The 19,670-nt window shown below is 34.7% G+C and overlaps 1 protein-coding gene across 1 annotated transcript; it reads right to left on the bottom strand.

Moving 5' to 3' along the window:
• Nucleotides 1-502: 502 nt before the first annotated feature.
• LOC125059441 (fez family zinc finger protein erm-like) lies at nt 503-18,524 on the bottom strand. Its single transcript, XM_047663869.1, has 2 exons — nt 18,416-18,524; nt 503-1,984 (listed from the first exon to the last, which is right to left on the bottom strand). Exon 2 carries the CDS (start codon nt 1,973-1,975, stop codon nt 860-862), a length of 1,116 nt encoding a protein of 371 aa, XP_047519825.1. The 5' UTR covers nt 1,976-1,984; nt 18,416-18,524; the 3' UTR covers nt 503-859.
• Nucleotides 18,525-19,670: the final 1,146 nt, after the last annotated feature.

The following is a 19,670-nucleotide window of genomic DNA, read 5'->3' as shown; positions in this document are numbered from 1 at the left end:
GGGTCTTTCGATATAATCTTTTTAACCACTTCAGTTCCCGCGTTGGAATATCGTGGCTTCTATGAAAACCATTTTTTTTTATAAAATGCGTCCATCACTCCTTCAGTTCACTACATTACTTTTTTCTCAATACATAAATTTAATATATAGAAATAATAGCCTATTTACAATATATACTTAAATAAATGCATTTATTTACACAAAATGTATCTACCGTACATAAATCATTTGTACGCATATAGCTGTTAAAAAGTTACAAATTTTTCATGAATGAAGCGCGTTAAATAATAGTTTACTAAATGTTTAAGTTTTATTTAAAAGTTGTACGGATACTCTCCGTGTATACTGTATAGACATCACCTGACATTTCGTCTTTGTTAATTTAAACATTTTTCCTAATAATTTCTAATCCTGCCTTGCGATTCTGTAACTCACTTTTCGAACTCGCACAGCGGTTATCGTAGCGGTGGTCGCGCTCAAATCAGTCGTGAAGCAGTCATTTTACGATTTGGCATAAGGAGGGAGCTTGTAGTTTATTGTTTATCAGAAAAGTGAGTTACAGAATCGCAAGGCTGAGTTCATAATAAATAAATCACTCTAATTACCCGTTTTAGTTAAACTACGAATCTGTCCCTTTTTATCATATCATAAACAAACGAATACCTACTTTAATTTAATCAGCTTTAAGACTGATATAGAACAAGGTTAATTTAATAAATATAATTACATACATTCTATAACTACTATACACCTCTATTTACAATAAATTTCCACTAAACTATTTACAATTAATATAATTCTAATCAAATCCTCAATCATATCATTCATTGCGTTCCCCAAAATTGAAGTAACTCGCGGGTCACAAAAGCTTTGAGAAGAACGTATTTGGCGCTGTCATTCGCGCCGGGTCAAGGATTCGGGGGTATGACCCCAAGAACGGTCTAAACGCTGCTCTACTACTCTCCTCGCCGGCACTGGTAGTGGCCTCCTGCGTTGATTCGTCCTGGGTATCCAAGGAAGACTCATTATTCGAATTACCAGCGCCCATATGCAACTTCCTCGTGTGCTTCTTAAGGTCAAAGTTCCTGCAAAATCCTTTCGCACATATATTACATGTGAACGGCTTCCTCTCGTTGTGTGTGTGCATGTGGAATGTCAGGTTGTAGATCTGGTGGAATGCTTTATTGCAAATGTTACATTTGTACGCTTTCTCGCCACTGTGGGTCAAACGGTGATTCTTATAGTTACCCTTTTGATGGAATCCCTTACCACAAAACTCGCACACAAATGGCTTGTAACCAGCATGGATCCGCGCGTGAGTATTCAGAGTCGAAGAGCGGTTGAAAGCTTTTCCACACGTCATACATTTATGAGGCTTTTCGGATGTATGAATGATTTTATGCCGACACAACGTTGACGCCTGACGAAAGCCCTTTCCACAAATCTTACACACAAACGGTCGCGCTCCTGTATGAACAGGCATATGTCTTGTTAGATTATAATGAGCGTTGAACACTTTACCGCAGTCCCCACATGCGAAGCTCTTATTCTTTGCTGGGGACGGTGTGGGACCAGTGGTCGATGAAACTGCATGATCCGCAGCCGGTGCACGGGGACTCGGAGGTCTCTGAACTGGGGACTGTACAGGTGGCGGTCTTGGAAGATTTAACTGATGTGCATATGTTAGTGATACTAAGTCAGGACCGTAATACAAAAGCGGATAATGTGACACCAATTGTCTTCTGGCTGCGGGAATGTATTGCTTAAACGCCGAGTCCAGCAAATGCGCTCCGTACGAGAGGAAATTAGGGGGCGGTATGGGTTCTGGTGAGGTGGATTTCTTTCTGTCCGGCTCCATGAGCCTCGCGATGGAGAAGTTGAGGACCGGGGCGGTCGGCGTGTCTGGGGATTTGGCCCTCTCCGGGGAGGACTCACGGGGTCCCTCGGGGCGTGTCGTCGATTGAAACGGCTGCATTTTGAGTACCTGCGGAGAGAGATTCATTGTTAGTTGGTGCAATCTCGCGAGTGTCGCATTGTGTCGCGGTTAGAGCGACTTGTTTTAAGTAAATTGGAAGGGGTGTAGCCCCGATCCGCGGCGCCTTTGTACAGAAATCGTTTGCAAACATTCGTACGAATTGCGTTTTGTGAATGGCACGAAATGGAAAAGAGCCCTTCAATCGTATTCAAACTTGAAATCCACTTTCGTTACTAATTACACGTGTTGTGTATTTCTTTCAAAGAAAATGTTCTTCAGAGCACATTTATAAGTGGGTCTGGAGAAAACAGAAATAGCATTGTTAAGTTAACATTACGTTAGTACGAAAGTTCTAATGTCAAATAGAAATAAAAACAGATGAATAGTATAAACATAGTATGAAATTTTTTGTAAATGTAGTGCAACAATTGATGGCGCGATAGACAGTTTAAAATTGTAAATCGTAATTACAAAATATTTCTTAATTTGATCGAGTCAACCGCTTAATTAATTAATTTTGTTTAAATCCGTTACAAAACATAAATACCTAAATAAATCAATCAATCAATAAAATATGTTTATTATGGAACATTCTTATGTTGCCGGTATTACCTATTCCACGTCATTAAATTTGAATAGGTAGACATCCCTACTCATCGGCAAAGAAGGCAGAGGGTGTAGGCCGAGAGAAAAAGCCGGCGTAAAGAACTCTCGGTAGGTACTCTTATAAAATAGCAAATCATCAAACAACACTTATTTTAAAACAAATATCGCAAATTAATTAAAAGTAGCCTGTCTAGCACTAATCCCAGGCCCTTTTATCAACTAGATAATCGTTAACAACTAACGTGTAAAAAGGCTAACTATAAAGTTAGCCTTTTTACACAGCTTTAGGATAGCATAGACCAAGACCATAGATAAACAGACTAATTAAAAACAATGCTTGAAATATATCTCTACAAAATATAATTAAATTATTTCCAAAATAATATCAAGTACCTACAACAAATATTGTTCCAATAAACGTGTTGTCAAGGGGTTGTTCATACACATTTTTAGAAGTGTACAGGAAATTCTAAATCGCGGAAGTTATAAAATACTTTAGTACTAAAGTATTATTAAAATGGCCGGCATTGTCTTAATTTTTGCAATCGGATAGGATTTCAAAAACCACATGAAAACAAAAGCGACTAAAATGGGGTTGGAGCATTGTTTTGAAATGCAATTAACACATGAAATTGACTTAACCCGTAAAATATGCTCGTGTGAACTTCAATGCAATAAAACAATTCACAAATAATTGGTCTTTTTGGCCTGAGGCAAGCATTTCTTTATGACAAAATTTTAAAATTTCGCTAAAATAATAAGTTACGTGGCAAGGTTTTTATCGGCTTGTAGAGAACAATGACGACATTTTGTAAATCTGTTTATACATTTTTCACGAATAAAAGACTTATGATACAATGAAATACATTTTAATTTTCAATGTGGACGTTATATTTTAAAATATAACGTCACACACATCCGAACCTCACCATGAAGTTGGATTCACGAAACACCGTCGATATTTTTTGTTTTATAAATTCAGGAATTAAATCAATGTACAGTTATTCAGTTGCCTATAGAAAACTAAAAATAATTCAATTCTTTGAATAATATTGCTTTCATTAAGTATGAATGTTAATTATTAATAAAACTTTTAAATTGTAAACAAACTTCCATAAATCATCTTTCGGATTTTGGTCGGTAAAAAAAGCATTTCCGTTTTGGTTGTAAATTTTATTTTTATCCGTAATAAATGCTGGCTTATGTGGAATATATTTTAACATACACCTCTGATGTATGTATTATTTAATATGTTCTTAATAAAAAAGATAATATACCTACAGCTTAGTTTGCTTTCAGGTTATTTTGTTTTTCTTTAGCTAAGAATATTTTCTTCGTACTTTTTTGTTTGACTGCGAAGTGTATCTGGATACAGTTCGCACACTACTCTACAACATAGTGTTATTTTATTTTATTTATAGAACAGGGGATAAACGGGAAGGACGCTCACCTGATGTTAAGTAATACCCAGGAACACTCAGTACCAGAGGGCTCACAAGTGCGTCGCTTGTACAGTGAAGGAAAAACATAACGGCTTTCCTTAGACCCAAAAAGTTGATCGTCGAGAGAAATTTGAGGCACAGACTTAAAAGGTTGTTGTGCCATTGATTTAATTTGTGTAATTTACTTCCATACGCAAACGTAATAACAATAAAAAACTATTTTATTAATTGAAGTGCCAGGTGGTAAATGTTGGTACAACAATTCGCTTGCGCGGTTAAACACAATGAACTCGACTTGTATGACCGCCATTATTTTGTGACTGACGGTTAACGGCTTACATTGTTTTGCTTAACTTGAATTACTCATTAGATTTTGATCTAAAGATTTTATCGCGATTGAAACTGCAAAACATATTAAAATTAATTAAATTATCCCATGTCAAATTGATTAAAACTGTGGCGGGTTCTTTAAGATCTATTGAAATAAATTGAAATATACAGAGACTTATGAGTATACGAGTAACTAGATAATATTTCAAAATTTAATTTGAGACTGTTGGTATATTATATAAAATTTTACGATGTCTTTACGTATGGTTGTCACACTGGGACATTTGACAAAATACAAATCATAGACAATACAAATAATAGAAGTGCCAAGGTAGGGCATCAAGCAAAAGGACAAACAAATAGATATCCGAAAAAGAACAAAGATTAAAAAGAGAATCAAAGGGTTTATGCACTAACTTTCTCTCTTCAAAGAAAGAAAGAAGAAATGGGCAGGATACGTGGTACAACGAAGACTGGTGATGACTGGGGTCACAAGGCACAAGATCGAGACGCCGGCCAGATGTACAGACGAAATTGCGATGCCGGCGGGGGAAATCTGGCTGAAGATAGCAAAGAAATGAACATTGTGGATTCTTGGAGCGTATGTACATATAAATACAACATTTTATTTTTATACTGTTAATGCCTTGTGTCGTATGTGTTTGTATTTTTATGGATTACCTATATTATTACTCTTTTATCATCCAAAAGACAAATCAATGTCATGACAAAAGAAAACGAGGAAGACAAATAAAGAGATGGGAAGATGATATAAGAAGAGCAGCTGGCCCTATGTGGCTACGTGCAGCTAGACACCGAGAAGTGTGGAAGCTCTTAGAGGAGGCATATGTTCAAGGACAAGCTGTAAAATAGAAATTAACCGGCTTGCCGATTAATTATTAGTGTTTATTTTAATGTTAATTATAAGTACTTAAAATTTGTATGTACTAGTGAAAGCTATAATTATTACTATTATATACATAAAATGTAAGCGATCAGACATGCTTTGTGACAAATAAGTTGATATAAAAAGATCTCCGAATAAATCTAAATCTTTGAAAATGGGAATCAACACAGATTTTATTATGAATTAATAGAAATGAAAGCTTATTACCTCGTGACCACGGTATGCATACTATCACTTAGTTTTAACAAACAGGCTTTAGGAAAACCTTTTCGAATCATTTCCAAAGCCCAAATTAGGTTCGACCCTTGTTCAATGCAATCTAGATCAGATAGTAAAATGATTACTTAACATGATGACACCAATATCATAATTACACCTTATCTTATCCTCTCGACGCGATGACAATGATTAGACAGCTCCTTTCAAAACCTCACCCTAAAATGTCTTTTAACTCGTTGTTATAAAGCTTATTTTCCATAGAAAACATATACAATGAATACTTGACATAAGTCTCAGAGGGGTTGAATCTTTGCGCGATTGTGGACCTTATCACGTCGTGATAGAAGTCCAGAGATTGCTAAAGTCAGTTGATTTAAATTAAACTTTATTTCAATTTGAATAAGATTCAATTTGATTAGAGTTTATCTCTTAGTTATTAAGTTATTACGTTGATTTAATGATATGGGGTTAATAAAAGTAATTTCCCGTTAGCGGATGTGTTGAGGGCGTATAAATATGCTAAATGTCTAGATTTTATCACCTCATCCATAAACTTACTACAAAATGATAAGGGAAGTTTTTAGGATAACATCTAGTGAGACATCCCATATGTAATCGTCTTTGACATACAAGAGCCATACTTTGTGCGATGCCTCGACTCTGAATCTCGAAAACGAATAAGTACTCGTATACAATACATAGGTAAATGACTTCTTAATGTGTAAATTTTATTTTCTATTAGTTCTAAAGGAAGGAAATAATAATTCCATATTCAATACTAAAACGGTATTAAAACGATGTACCTAAGCATTCGTTGTGTCAAAGTCATAGACCCAAATTTCACGTTTAAATTCTCAAAAAGAGTATATTTGTGTAAATAATATATATTTCAGTTACCACAAGCTGCAAAAAAGGAATATTTATCTATGTTTTTATGAGAGAGTTAGCACAATCGTGCGTTCTAACATCGGCTATGCACCCAGTGATTTTTCTGTCTGTGAAGTGTCTGTGTGCGCAATTAACACACATTATTTCGTGTATTGAGAGGAAACAGACACACCTTATAACTAAAACGACCGCGTTTATTAAGTACAGAAGGCTGTTTATGCAGATGTTATTTGCCAATGCAGGAAGATCAGAAGCCAACACCCAGAAAGATTGTAACGTATGGATGTTTAAACTATTAAAATAAATATTTTGCCTGATTCTATTCTGTGTGAATTAAAAAAAAAACCATAAATAATATTATATTTGACTTGACAGAATGAAACGCTAAATAAACATTTCTCTTTAAAATCAAAGTCTAATTTCCAACACGAAATCGTTTAGTATGACTTAAAGAACACTCGATCAGAGCACTATGAAAAGCCCGCGTTGCCTGCTTTTGACAGTTCGAATGTCAGATGTCTGTCACTTCAAGACGTCATTAGCGACGACAGAACAGCGGGTGTTTTGGCGCGAATTTCATTTGTGGCCGTAGATTGTAGGTGTCAACAGAGACTACAGATGTCACGGAATATAATTTTCCAATATAGCTAATTAAAGTTATATTTAATCTGACAACTAGATTAAAGGCGTAGAACAGACGAGAAGTATTACCTGTCTCTTGGCCACTTTGTTTGGTTAGCAGTTCAAAGATAAAATAATGCGTTAACGCGATTGTGTTTAGTCTATGGGATTATGCTATAGATACGCTTTCAATATAATTCGGTATGAAGTTCGTCTATTTTTGGAAAAGCCCAATTAGACTTTATATGTGAAAAGAATTAAAAGTTCGAACACATTTTTATTTATTTACAAAAAACAAAAATTAGGAAAAATAATCTAAAGAATTACGTACTAAATAAAGTAACTAATTACTATAGGCACTAACGAGTAGTAGAACTTTTGACAGTTCACTAAACGGACAATAAAAAAGGTTTTCCTATGTAATTCGTTAACTAAAGTACCTACAGTAATACAGTAATCATATGTGCTCTTTTCAGAAGGCTAGTCCTAGCTGTGGGCTCATGAAGTAAGGGCGGATGATGTTGATTTATGTAACCATCAGGCACATTGAAACTAAGGCACTGTATTATTAGGTTTGATTAGTTGTAACACTAAGCTTACTACCATGTACCACGGAATAATTGTTATCTAATTACCCACAACACAGGGACTCCCTAGCGTTAGATGAATTTTGTCATGAATAATGTTTTTATTATTAAAAATATATATAACAGAAGCAGTGAGATCAATATGTTTTAAGATCTAATAAAGTAGTGTTATTTAAGATGATTATTTTAATACTGTGTATTTACAATTATTGATTTTTCTGTGCACGTAAAGCCGTTCGATAACACGATTCTCATGTCATGGCGGATATCCATCCGTCCCGAGGACCGTACGTACATATTCCTAATAGAAATTTTATCTTTGGTGGTAACATAATGATTGCTAGCTGCAATTCCAACTGTAGGATTTTAAATTTAACTATAACGTCTAGGTACTATTAAATTGTATTGGAATCGTTAAACACTAATAAATTGCAAAGTCTTTATAATCCGGTAGAACAGAAATTTCGATTCACAAACCGATTATTAAGTGCGAGTGACATTCGTCACCCCATAATCCCCTAAATCACTGCTATCTTCTGTCCCTATCTGACATTAATTGTTTTGTATATCTGTCTCCCTCTGAATACGGTAATCCGGAACCGCAGAACATGGTCATTACTTTTGCGATCAACAAACATGTAGGGTGACAATAATGTACTTAGAATTAAAACTTCTTTATTTGTCATTTCCAAGTAAATACAATAGAATACTATCTAAAGTTAGTAACTCTTATTTGGGAAAAGGGATACTCTTCTTTAATAAAATCCCAGAGGCTCTTTTATCACTGCCTTTTAATAAATTTAAGAAATGTATTAAAGAAAAGCTGTGTAAAAAGGCTTACTATAAAGTCAACGATTATCTAGTTGATAAAAGGGCCTGGGACTAGTGCTAGACAGGCTACTTCTAATTAATTTGCGATATTTGTTTTAAATAAGTGTTGTTTGATGATTTGCTATTTTAAAAGAGTACCGAGAGTTTTTTACGCCGGCTTTTTCTCTCGGCCTACACCCTCTGTCTTCTTTGCTGATGAGTAGGGATGCCTACAGATTCAATTTTAATGACGTGGAATGAGTGATAGCTGTACCTTATGTTCTATAATAAACATATTTTTATTATACTATGTAGGTTGAGAATATTGTATATTTATGTGTTTGAAATATATATAGATTAATTCATGTAAGTGAATTTTATACACTATGTCCGTTATTAAACTTAAGAGACTCTAAAATTACAATTAGAACTGGCAATAAACTCTCCAATTTCGTCGAGAATCAAACCTAAATCCTCGTCTTCAGGAATTATGGTCACGCGTTGATCATAGCACCCATTTGGTATGTTAAACACAGTCATTAAATACATCAAAATAAATCGATCCCCTCGCACATATAACATGTTTGAGGAGAGAGGTCATTTTATAATGGCCGTGTTTGGCTTCGGGAATTGCTTGGGGTGGAGCCGCAAATTGTTTATTATTTATATATTGACATTTCATTTGGATTTCCAAATAATCGGGGATTAGTGTGGGGATAATGGCGAAGGAGAAGTGAGAAATCGTATTTCTCAATTACACATATAAAGCCTCTAGTGTACAATATTTTTCTCGGCCACAGAATTCTATATGTTGCGGGATCATGTGCTTTTTAATAGCCAAGCAGGTTAGGCTACAGCGAAACACAGCGTCTACCTTTTTAACGTATAATGTTTTCCTTCAGAAAGCTCAGAAATAAAAGCATTTTCCATTATCACAAAATTCCTAGTAAAGTCTGAAACTGGAAGTGTTGTGATTGTATTTTAAATTTTTTGTAACATTTTTACTATAATTGTCATATATTATAGCAAAGATAGCATTTATAGCATAGATACATACACTGTAGATATACGATGTGGTGAACTTTATTAAATAAATAGATTCTTTACTCAATATTAATCGGTCACGTAAGCTTATAAACTCTTTTGCAAAGCTAGAAGTTCTGACCAGTGGCGTAACAATAGGGTGGCAGGGCTGGCAAAATGCCACGGGCCCCTGACCCAAGAGAGCCCAAGAGATATTATGTTCTATGGATGAATGTGAAGTCTCCAATACGCATTGAGCTAGCGTGGGGACTAAAGACCATTCCCTCTCGCAAGAGAGGAGGCCTATGGCCATTAGTGGGACATATACAACGTTTAATTGAGTACGCTGAAAATCTAGAATTCTATTGAAAATGAGGCGGGACGATTTTTCCTGATAGGGCCCCATCAAAAGAATTGCCACGAAAGAAGATTTTCCACGGGCCCCAGATGCTAGTAGGTCTGGTGCTGACCTCCAATTAACCATGTCTGGGATGTTCTAAAGAGACCAGTAAGAACAGTGCCACCTGCTCCACAAAAAACGAGGAAGCTCGAGTCAGTGCAGAGAGGAAACGTATTTGTCAAACCAGTATTAAAAACATCGTGGTAAGCACGCCCAGAAGGATTCAAGCTGTGATTATGGCAACACTCGTAATTATGTTTTTACATTTGTAACTATAATTAAAAAAAGTAAAAAAAAACCTTCTTGTTCATTATTGCCTATTTCTTATTATTCTGCCGTGTACATTGGTTTTAAAGAATTCATCAAGAATTAATAAAAAAATTGCCAGAATTCACTTCTCGAGTATTTTACACGATTATAAGTAATATATACCGACTACGCCAGACATTATTAAGTTTTAACAAATCATGAAGACAAAATAACACATCGATACTTAACTTGTATAACATTCATGTACAGAAAGGGTAGTTAAGGACAAACAAACAAATTTTAATTAAAATACTAAGCAATTGATAAAACTATTGTATGAAAAAATAAGTCATAGGTACATACGATAGACACAGTTTTATAAATTTTTATTTAGAAAATAATTACCAGAAAATTAATTTATACATTTAAACCTCTTTGGTATTCGGACTTATGCGCCATTTTTTATGTCACATGCCAACATTTCATTATTTTTCGTAGTTCGATAGAAACGTATGTTTATTTATATTCAGTATTATATAAATTTAATCTGTAAGAATATAAAATTATTTGTTGTTAGGTAAATTAAGAAGTATTTTTCATAGTAAACCACTTTTAATCCTGGTTAAACGACCATAAAATTAATTGCTTATTTAATTGCTCCTGGCAATAAACCTTGTTCCTGGTCGGCAATACTTCAAATTAAAAAAAACTCACTCAATAGGGACAATTTTTTTGTCGTCATAAAATGTAAGGGAATCATAGTAAATATCAAATTATTATGACAAGTTTATAAAAGGTATACCCAAACGGATACACGTATCAACGAGTTTTAATCTATAAATTTTGCTCTATGACCATCACAGTGAAATCCAGAAACAATTTTTGACATCAAGTGGACGGGACGCGGCTTTTGTGATTTCAAAATAAAAGCGAGGGTTAAATTTAAGATTTACCCTCAACCACTTTATAAATATAATTAAATCATGGCAGACATATTTCTGTGTTTGTTTTATTGATTATTGGACGAAGCTTCTCAAAAACAAATTGCTATGGCTTTAGAAAAGAGAGGTTTAACAGTTGCAAAAGGATTTTTATGATGTTTGTAGTCTAAGTAGGAGAAAACAACATTTATATTTATTACATACTAATTATTTACACTTCATTGCCCACAAAAGTATGTAAAGTATGAGGTGACGGGCTTATTACGTATAATTATACGTATATTACGTATAAGCGATCTCTTCCAGGGAATCCGAGTTAAAAGAGATCTAAAAGTAACAGGGGAGCATGTACATAATAATCTTATTCATAATATTATCACAAAATTAAATAGGATAAGAGAGAAATGGTGATATATTTAAAAAATTATAGAGAAGTTAGTCGAATGGAAGTATGCAGCGGGTAATGTTACTTCGTCGCCGTAGTTTTAGATAGGTCTTTGCGGAGCTTTTAGGAAGCTACCACTTAGTTTAAATCTATGCTACTTTCCAACGAACATGAAACCTTTGGTCTGTATCTTGTTTACCGCTTAACATAAAAGATATTTCCAAAAAAGCCTTTACGATTAAGAAAAAAAGGAAAAACATGTCTATAAAAATAAACTATAGTAATGTCATACAAATCCTGAAATTAATATAGGCATATGGTATTCAGTAACGCAATTCAAAAAAACGAATTCACGTTAAAATTCTTTGGATTATAACTAGCGGTATCTGGTTGGAATTGGAGTAATTTTATACAAGACTTACATTTTGTTTACACAGTTAATGTAAATTACATTAACTCGATTAAAGGGCAAAGCTCCTAGCTACCTCATCTGATGAAATCAAAATAATGGTCACGGCTTTCCGCACTTAGGTGTTAGACACCCATTTGGTCCATTGTGCGAAAAGTCCTGGCTAATTAAGCCAGCCTAGCTCTTCCAGAAGCTCAGATGTTTCCTGCGTGCAAAGCTTCGCTTCGTGGAGCGACCTCACTCGGTCGTAATTACTGAACTGATTGCCGATGTCAAAGATGCAGTCTTTGCCATAACCTTGACTCTAAAACTTGGTTTTATTATTGTAACAATGTAGGTTTAAATGATTAAGCCTACAAGTGTAAGGTACGTGTACGGGGCAACAAAATTCTCACACCGTCGCTGTAGAATGATAACCTCGTACAAAAATGTTCAGAGGACCAAACATTACAGGAAACGAAAGAAATGTTTCATTTCGTCAATGTTCGTTAAATTATTATGTGTTTTTGCCCATAGTTTTGGATGGTAAAAAGGACTTATTAATAACATAAATAAGTCCTTACGTCATGATTAAATGACATAAGAGTCTAAGAACAAAAAATAAGTGGTTTTTTGACATACCTACGAGGTTATCATTCCGTGACGACATAAAAGCCTCAGAGATGCCTATAGTTCTGAGATTCAAACTTGAAAACAATTCTAGTAATATAGTACTAAGAGGAACTTAGCTATAAATGTGTTTGCCCCATGCCCCATGACATGATATTAATTGGATTGTACAACGATTGTCGCCTCTACCTACATCTACTATTGTCGCGATAAATAGAAGTTCCACCTGATGTCACTAAGCTTCACGCTTCACACCCTCGGAGGGCGGAGATTAGGCCATGTTTAATGCCCTCACAGATTGTTAAAATACGTGGAAAGAGGTGAGGGTCCCAATTATTAACGTATGCTTTCGAAATTGTATTGTAGAAATTAATTGGACTGTACCTTGAGCTTTTACCTTAGACCAGACAAGAGAATCCTCATGAGTTATTTGGACATATCGCAACGAAGCAGATATCACAAGGTAAGAGTAGTATCTATCTTCTTTTGTTTAAACTGTGTGCCGTATTTTTTTCTATGAGTGCAAAAATATTAGACCAGTGCAGATAGCCTTTAAAAATAATAAAAAGTGAAAAAAATCACAGTAGGATGAAACCCATTAGAAAAGCAGGGGAATATGATCAAAATGAAAGGAAAAATAAATTACGGTCGATCTGAGGTCGGGAAGGGGTAGGGGGGGGAGGTTTAAGGGTAAAAAACCGTTTATCTCGATTTCCGGCAAAACTAAAAGTCCTATCGAAGAAAACTAAATAAATAAAATAAACCATAGTAAATCTTCTCAGAAAATGCAAAAAATCGTATGCAGTAACGCCCAGACCCGTCATCCCCTTCCCTACTTCTCTATGAATCTTCTTTAAATTATAATAAGATGCCTATTTAATACTATTTTAAGATAACTTATATATACCTGAGTGACCTAAAAAAAAAATTTTTGCCTTTAGATGGGCTAAAATTTTCGTATTTCATAGAGAAGTAGGGAAGGGGATGACGGGTCTGGGCGTTACTGCATACGATTTTTTGCATTTTCTGAGAAGATTTACTATGGTAGTATATATATATTTTTTTACCATAGGAAAGTAGAGATTTCAACGAACTGAAAGCACACGAACTTTTTGAAAAAAGCTGAAATTTTGACGTCAGAATTTTCGATTAAAAATTAGGGTGTTTTTTCGATATTAATTCAAAATAAGGTGAAAAAATAAATATTTTTAATCAAATAAATTACAGTATATCTAGGACATAATAAGGTAAGTTTTCACCAAATTTAGTTTAAAAAAATAAATTTTTGTAAAAGATAGAAATAAAAAACCAAAAAGTTGGTTTTTTGAATTTTTCACGTAAATTTTGAGGTTATGTGAAAAATGTGTGAATACAAAAGTTGTAGATCTTTTTATGACCTACAACTTTGCCATTTAGTTTTCTTCGATAGGACTTTTAGTTTTGCCGGAAATCGAGATAAACCGTTTTTTAACCTTAAACCTCCCCCCCCTGCCCTTCCCGACCTCAGATCGACCGTAATTTATTTTTCCTTTCATTTTGATCATATTCCCCTGCTTTTCTAATGGGTTTCATCCTACTGTAATTTTTTTTGGTTTCAAAAATTATCGGCACTGGTCTATATTGCTTACTGAAGGTTTTTTTTTGTAAAATTATGAAAAATAGTTGTAAATTCATAACTTCAATCCGGTAAAAAATTGTTTTATTATCAAATGAAGGTATTTTCGATAAGTATTTAACACGTTGTAACAATGGTTGTATTCACAACTAGGTCCAGCTAATATAAATCCTTAATAAATTTAGTTTAAAGGTAATTCAGCGTAGTAAGTATGACTCAAAAACGTATTGGATATGGTGGGAAGAACTCGGAGTGTCATAGCGCATGTCATAATTTATTGTGAGTATGTATTGAATTAAATAACATATACATAACAATAAAAATAACATAACATAAATTTATCACGTTATTAGAAATAAGTAGGTACCTACAACTTTATTTCTTTTTAGTTAATAAACCGGGTTTTACCTAGGTAAAAATGAATAATTTAGAAACAAGATACAGTACCTACAACCTATTTTCGATCGTTATACCAATACAATGTCATGCGTCTCTCTCATATCAAGTGTTTTGACGCACAATATCCATCCCAGATTTCATCAGTGCGTTCGTTTCAGCCTGTTGGCGTCCATTGCTGGACATATGCCTCTCCCCTAAATCTCCAGTATGACCGGTTCGCGGCGCTCTGCATCCAACGCCTCCACTCTCTCCAGGTCATCTGTCCACGTAGTGAGGGCCCTCCAACGCTTCGCCGACTGGTCCTCCATTCCAGGATTTTTTGCCCCATAGGGAACCCGTTTTTCGGGAAATTGGCTTATACACCTTACACTTACTTACTTTATACTTAAGTTTTTCTGCGGATCTCTTCATTTCTAATTCGATGGCGTAGAGAAACACCGAGCATAAACCTATCCGGAGCTTGTGTATCAGGCTTGAAGTAAGAGAGCATCAGTATATTGCAGACAATCTCTGTATTGAAACATCATCATTGCCGATTCTGTTCTATTTAAAATGACAATCATTACCAGAAGTTTGATTGCCAACAGTTTCTCGACGATAGGCCTATACCCGACTTATAATAAACTTATAGAAACTAATATTCGTTACGAAATGTTTTCTTCCCATGTTACAAATATCATACACATCGCAAACCTATAGGTATATAAGCAACCCAAAATAACTTTCTTCACCCAAGGCTTTTTCTCCTTCCGATGCCCTTTACAACTTTCTTATAAACAAAATGTTCAGTAACATTTCAAACTCACAATAATTGTATACATTCACTAAAATCTTAAAAAAAACATATTGTCAACCTGTCCTATTCTGATACAGAAAATATTCATATTGTGCAGAAATAGTTTTTTTTTTTTAAATGGCTTTTATTTGTGCCAATTGGGTACAAGGTACTTCGCCAGTGTCGTGTAGATGGAGAAGGCACGAAGGAGATTGATCGGTGAAAATGATAATTAAAAAAAGTTGAAATTCGATTGTTAGTTTTAAGACAGCATAGACAACACAAATATGAGTAATAACTTTATAAAATACCTACTATTTCCTAGTTTAATTATTAATTGTGTTATGTAGAAATTATTGTCAAATACCGTTTACATGTCAAAAGGCAGAGACTAGTTGCCCACAACGTCATAGGCACTTTGTTTTACCTAAATATTCTGTTATTTTCAAAACAGTATTTCTTTTCATTTTTTCTTTATTTTAGTTCTCATTGCGATAATAATAGTTCAGGAATTGTAAAGTGTTCAAACTCTAACAAATAGTTTACAACTAAAAAACAATAACGTAAATGGTAATAGCGAACGGTTAACATCCCAGTTTGGACAATCTACTTCCTCTTCCCATTATGAAGGACAATAATGGGATAATATACCAGTTTACAAACATATTGCCATTTCAAAAAGCATGCCGCGGAAGGATTATCGTTTAGTGTGAAAGTGTTACCCCGTTTGTTGACCAAGTATTGTCCTCTTGGAGATTGTTTAATTTTAAAGAATTTTCTTGATATTCCTGTATTTGTCTTCGATACAAACACAATAGACTACAAATGTGGAAGCTATGAGTTAATAATTGTATAAAGGTTTAATACTTCTATATCTGATACCTAATCAGCATTGTTAAGCAAAAAACTACAGTAAAATCTAAAATTGTTTCTTTATTTAATTTAACATTTATGTAATTGGCATGTATTTTACAATAGATAGCTACTGCAGATAAAGCATCATATGTGATGTGGTGAACTTTATTACCTCAATTATAAAACTTATGAGGAACCTTAATTTGTAAGCAGTTCTTTTGTAATAACGGCTTAATACAAGAACTGATTCAGTGAGATCTGTTCAATGTCATTCGTCGTCTATTTGATCTAGTATAGAACAAAAAACAAATTAGAGTCTTATACAAAATTAACTCTCAAGCGAAAATTAAAAAAAATATTCAACATTGTCTGTATTATATAATTATTAAACGTTATATTATTTTAAGGATAAATAATGTAAGAATATACATAAAGAAATTGACGTTCTAAGGGCGATCTGTATACTTATGATCGTGTAACTAAATACGCGTAAAGTAAATTCTGGCAATTTTTTTATTGTTTTGATGATTTTTTAAATTTATAAAGGGACAAAATCTAATAACGTGTGTGACCTCTGGCAACAAAAAAAAATCGCAACTTAGATCCTTTTGGGCATGCTTTCCGCGATGTTTTTAAAAACATTTTGAGGGATACGGTATTCAGTATTCTGCAATAGCTCTTTTTAGCTCCCTGATATTTTGTGGAGCTGGTTGCACTGATCTTACACGTCTCTAAATATTACAGACATGCTATGGAACGTTCTTTTATAAGAGTAGAAGTTAGCTTTTGGACGGCCAGGGGTTTGGCTGGTAATATTAGGAGTTACCGCCCGGCCCGGTGCATTATACTACTCCGTGAGCACGGTGTTGTTCGACTTCAGTTTGTTTGTTTTTCGAAACTGTTTATATGAATACATTGTGTGTAAATTTATTAAGGCGAAAGTTTTTTACGGTTTAACAAGTACAAGTACAAGAAGCTCACCCGATCCCAAGACCGTCGTCCATAGACTCACTTTGCCAGAGGGCTCGCAAGTGCGTTGCCGGCGCTTTAAGAATTGGTACTTAAATTTAATTTATATACTAAGTAATAATACTAGTAAAATGAAGGAATCAAATCTACGTTCGTTTTTTAAAAATGAAGTTTTTTAAGTTATTTCCCGATTGGTCGAATTTCGAATTAGGTAGGTACCTACCAATTCCAAAAACAAATCAAATTATCAAAATATTACCAAGTAGTCGAACAGACGTCCCTAGGGTTGATAATCTCTTTTTTGACTGGGCTGATATAATCAGTTTTTATAAATGTTTAGAAATATTACAATTAAAATTTCTTAGACGGAAATCCTTAAGACAAATCTGCGTAGCACTATAGCGATGCATCTAGAAAGCTACAATAGCTACGGCGTAGCCTCCTTATCTAGGATTTAAAACAATGGCTATACATGTATGATAGTGTTACAAAAAATATAAAAGAAATTCCACTTTGTCGATAGAACAATTTAAAATATTGATTTAAAAAGTATTCAACATTAATTTATATTTCGAGTGAATTTTGCTATTTGTGTAAAAATTTATAAAAATACGCATAACTACGGTTTAAAATTGTATCAGAACAGATTAGAAAACTGCCTATAGGTGATAAGTATTTATACCGAGATAAATTTCAGTTAAAAAAAATTGTTGTACAATATTGTAACTTAACCAGTAATAAAGAAACCGTGATGCTACAAACGTTTAGGTCTGGGCGTAGAATTTCTGTATCTCTTTCCTGATCATTTGCTTCTAGGTGATCTGACTTCTGTCATCTGTGCATGACACACTCCGCCGTCTCTAAGGGCCGATTTACATTATCTTAGTGTTTAGGAGAGTGCTTTAGTACAACTTGAAAGGCAAGTTCTTTAGCGTAGCGTTTACTAAAGCAAGTAGCGTTCAATGTTTCAACTAAAGACTATCCTAAAGCACTCTCCTAAACACTAATATATATAATGTAAATCGGCCTTAAGTCATGCTGGTTTCCTGACGATGTTTTCCTTCACCGTACGAGCGAGCGCAAATAGGCACAGTTACTATGTTTCAAATCAATTAAAAAAAACAGTATGATGCGAGATTTGTGTACTGCGAGTGACTTTTGTTTAAATTTAAATTAACTTTATTCACAGGGCGTACGTTCAACTGTCTTTTTAAATTCCAGAAACTGTACCTATTAAAATATAACTTACAGTCATACATTAGAAATAGTTACTTCAGTATGTTACACTGACATATAGAGCCGGACTTATTGAAAAGTTTCGCCTTTGTCCCAATGTCATTAAATAGGTTATGCACTTATTTTTCCATCAATTACCAGCTAATATGAAAGTCTTTCACCAACCTTCGAATCCAGTTCAGCCTTTCCCCATCAGTTCAAAAGGTCACGGTCATTGCACTACACTACGATATACACTGGACCGGGAAAGGCAAGCAAGTGCTAGGCAAACAAGGCACAAACTAACCAACCCCCACCCACCAGCCAAAAGACAACGCCTTAATAATTCAGACTACGCCCCTCCCTTTCATACTGAGCGAGAAACATCGCTGTATCCCCCTCTAGCATGATGAGCATTCGATGCTGTATATTTCATCTCTGTCTGGTGAAAGGATATGTTGTATGTGCGTCTCATTTGCACGTGTTAGAAGAGAATGGTGGTGTGTATTATGCATCGTGTTTGAGCAAGGTTTTATGAAGTTTGCGCAGTCAGACATAGAGTAGGGGGCTATAGAGACTTTTATTGATTAAACGTATGTTTTTAATAAATTAAAAGGTAAGATTTTATACAAAATACTGTGTTCACAAATAAATAAAGCGTTATCTGTAGTTACACTGTTTTCTCTTTTTGATACTAAGAAAGCAGTACAGTCAAAAGAGAAAGAGTCTTAAACCATTATACAGAACCTAGACTTGTTTGATAGCAAGAAGACGCTTGAGCTCCCCTGTACCGAGAACCTCAGAGAAAGAATTAAAAGGCCGGCAACGCACCTATTAAAATGGTTGCCCCTGGGCTGCGATGTCTGCCCGTTTTGGACGCCCCGTAGGCTCGGAACCCCTATGCTATAAAAAATACCTTTTATCGTGGTATTATCAGAATCCAGCAAACACCAGCATTCGGTGAATGTTTCCTCAGTTACTAAACAGATAAATTAGTTTTTATTTATTGAAATACTTACATAATTAACGGATTCAGGTAAGAAAGGATAGACTGCAGCACCTATTTGGCGTGTGCGTTTGCGGCCGTTTTCCCCTAAGGCCCCTGAAATTATAGAATCGTTCCGTCTGTTTCATTGTTTTAGAAATACTTGACGTTTCATGTCGCCCAAGTGTGGCACAGGGCCACTTAGAAAACCAGCCTGGTCGGATCTGGACAGCTCTTTTAATTTCACTTCCACGTCATATCAGTTTCCATACCATTCTATGGCTTGCTTGGCAATGTGACTGGGATCCCTCCGAAACGCATGCCCATTTCCACTTTTATAGACCTGTCAATTGGCACCTCATTGAACAGTTCCAAGCTGATGATAAGAGATTCTCTCGGGCTAGAATATAAACAGTGTAATGACGGTTTTAAGTTTTCAATCATTATACTGCAGTA

The sequence above is a fragment of the Pieris napi genome, chromosome 19 (assembly GCF_905475465.1).
Source record: "Pieris napi chromosome 19, ilPieNapi1.2, whole genome shotgun sequence".
Lineage (NCBI taxonomy): Eukaryota > Metazoa > Arthropoda > Insecta > Lepidoptera > Pieridae > Pieris > Pieris napi.
Note: the sequence above shows the minus strand (reverse complement) of the source record. Positions and strands in the feature narration are given on the sequence as shown.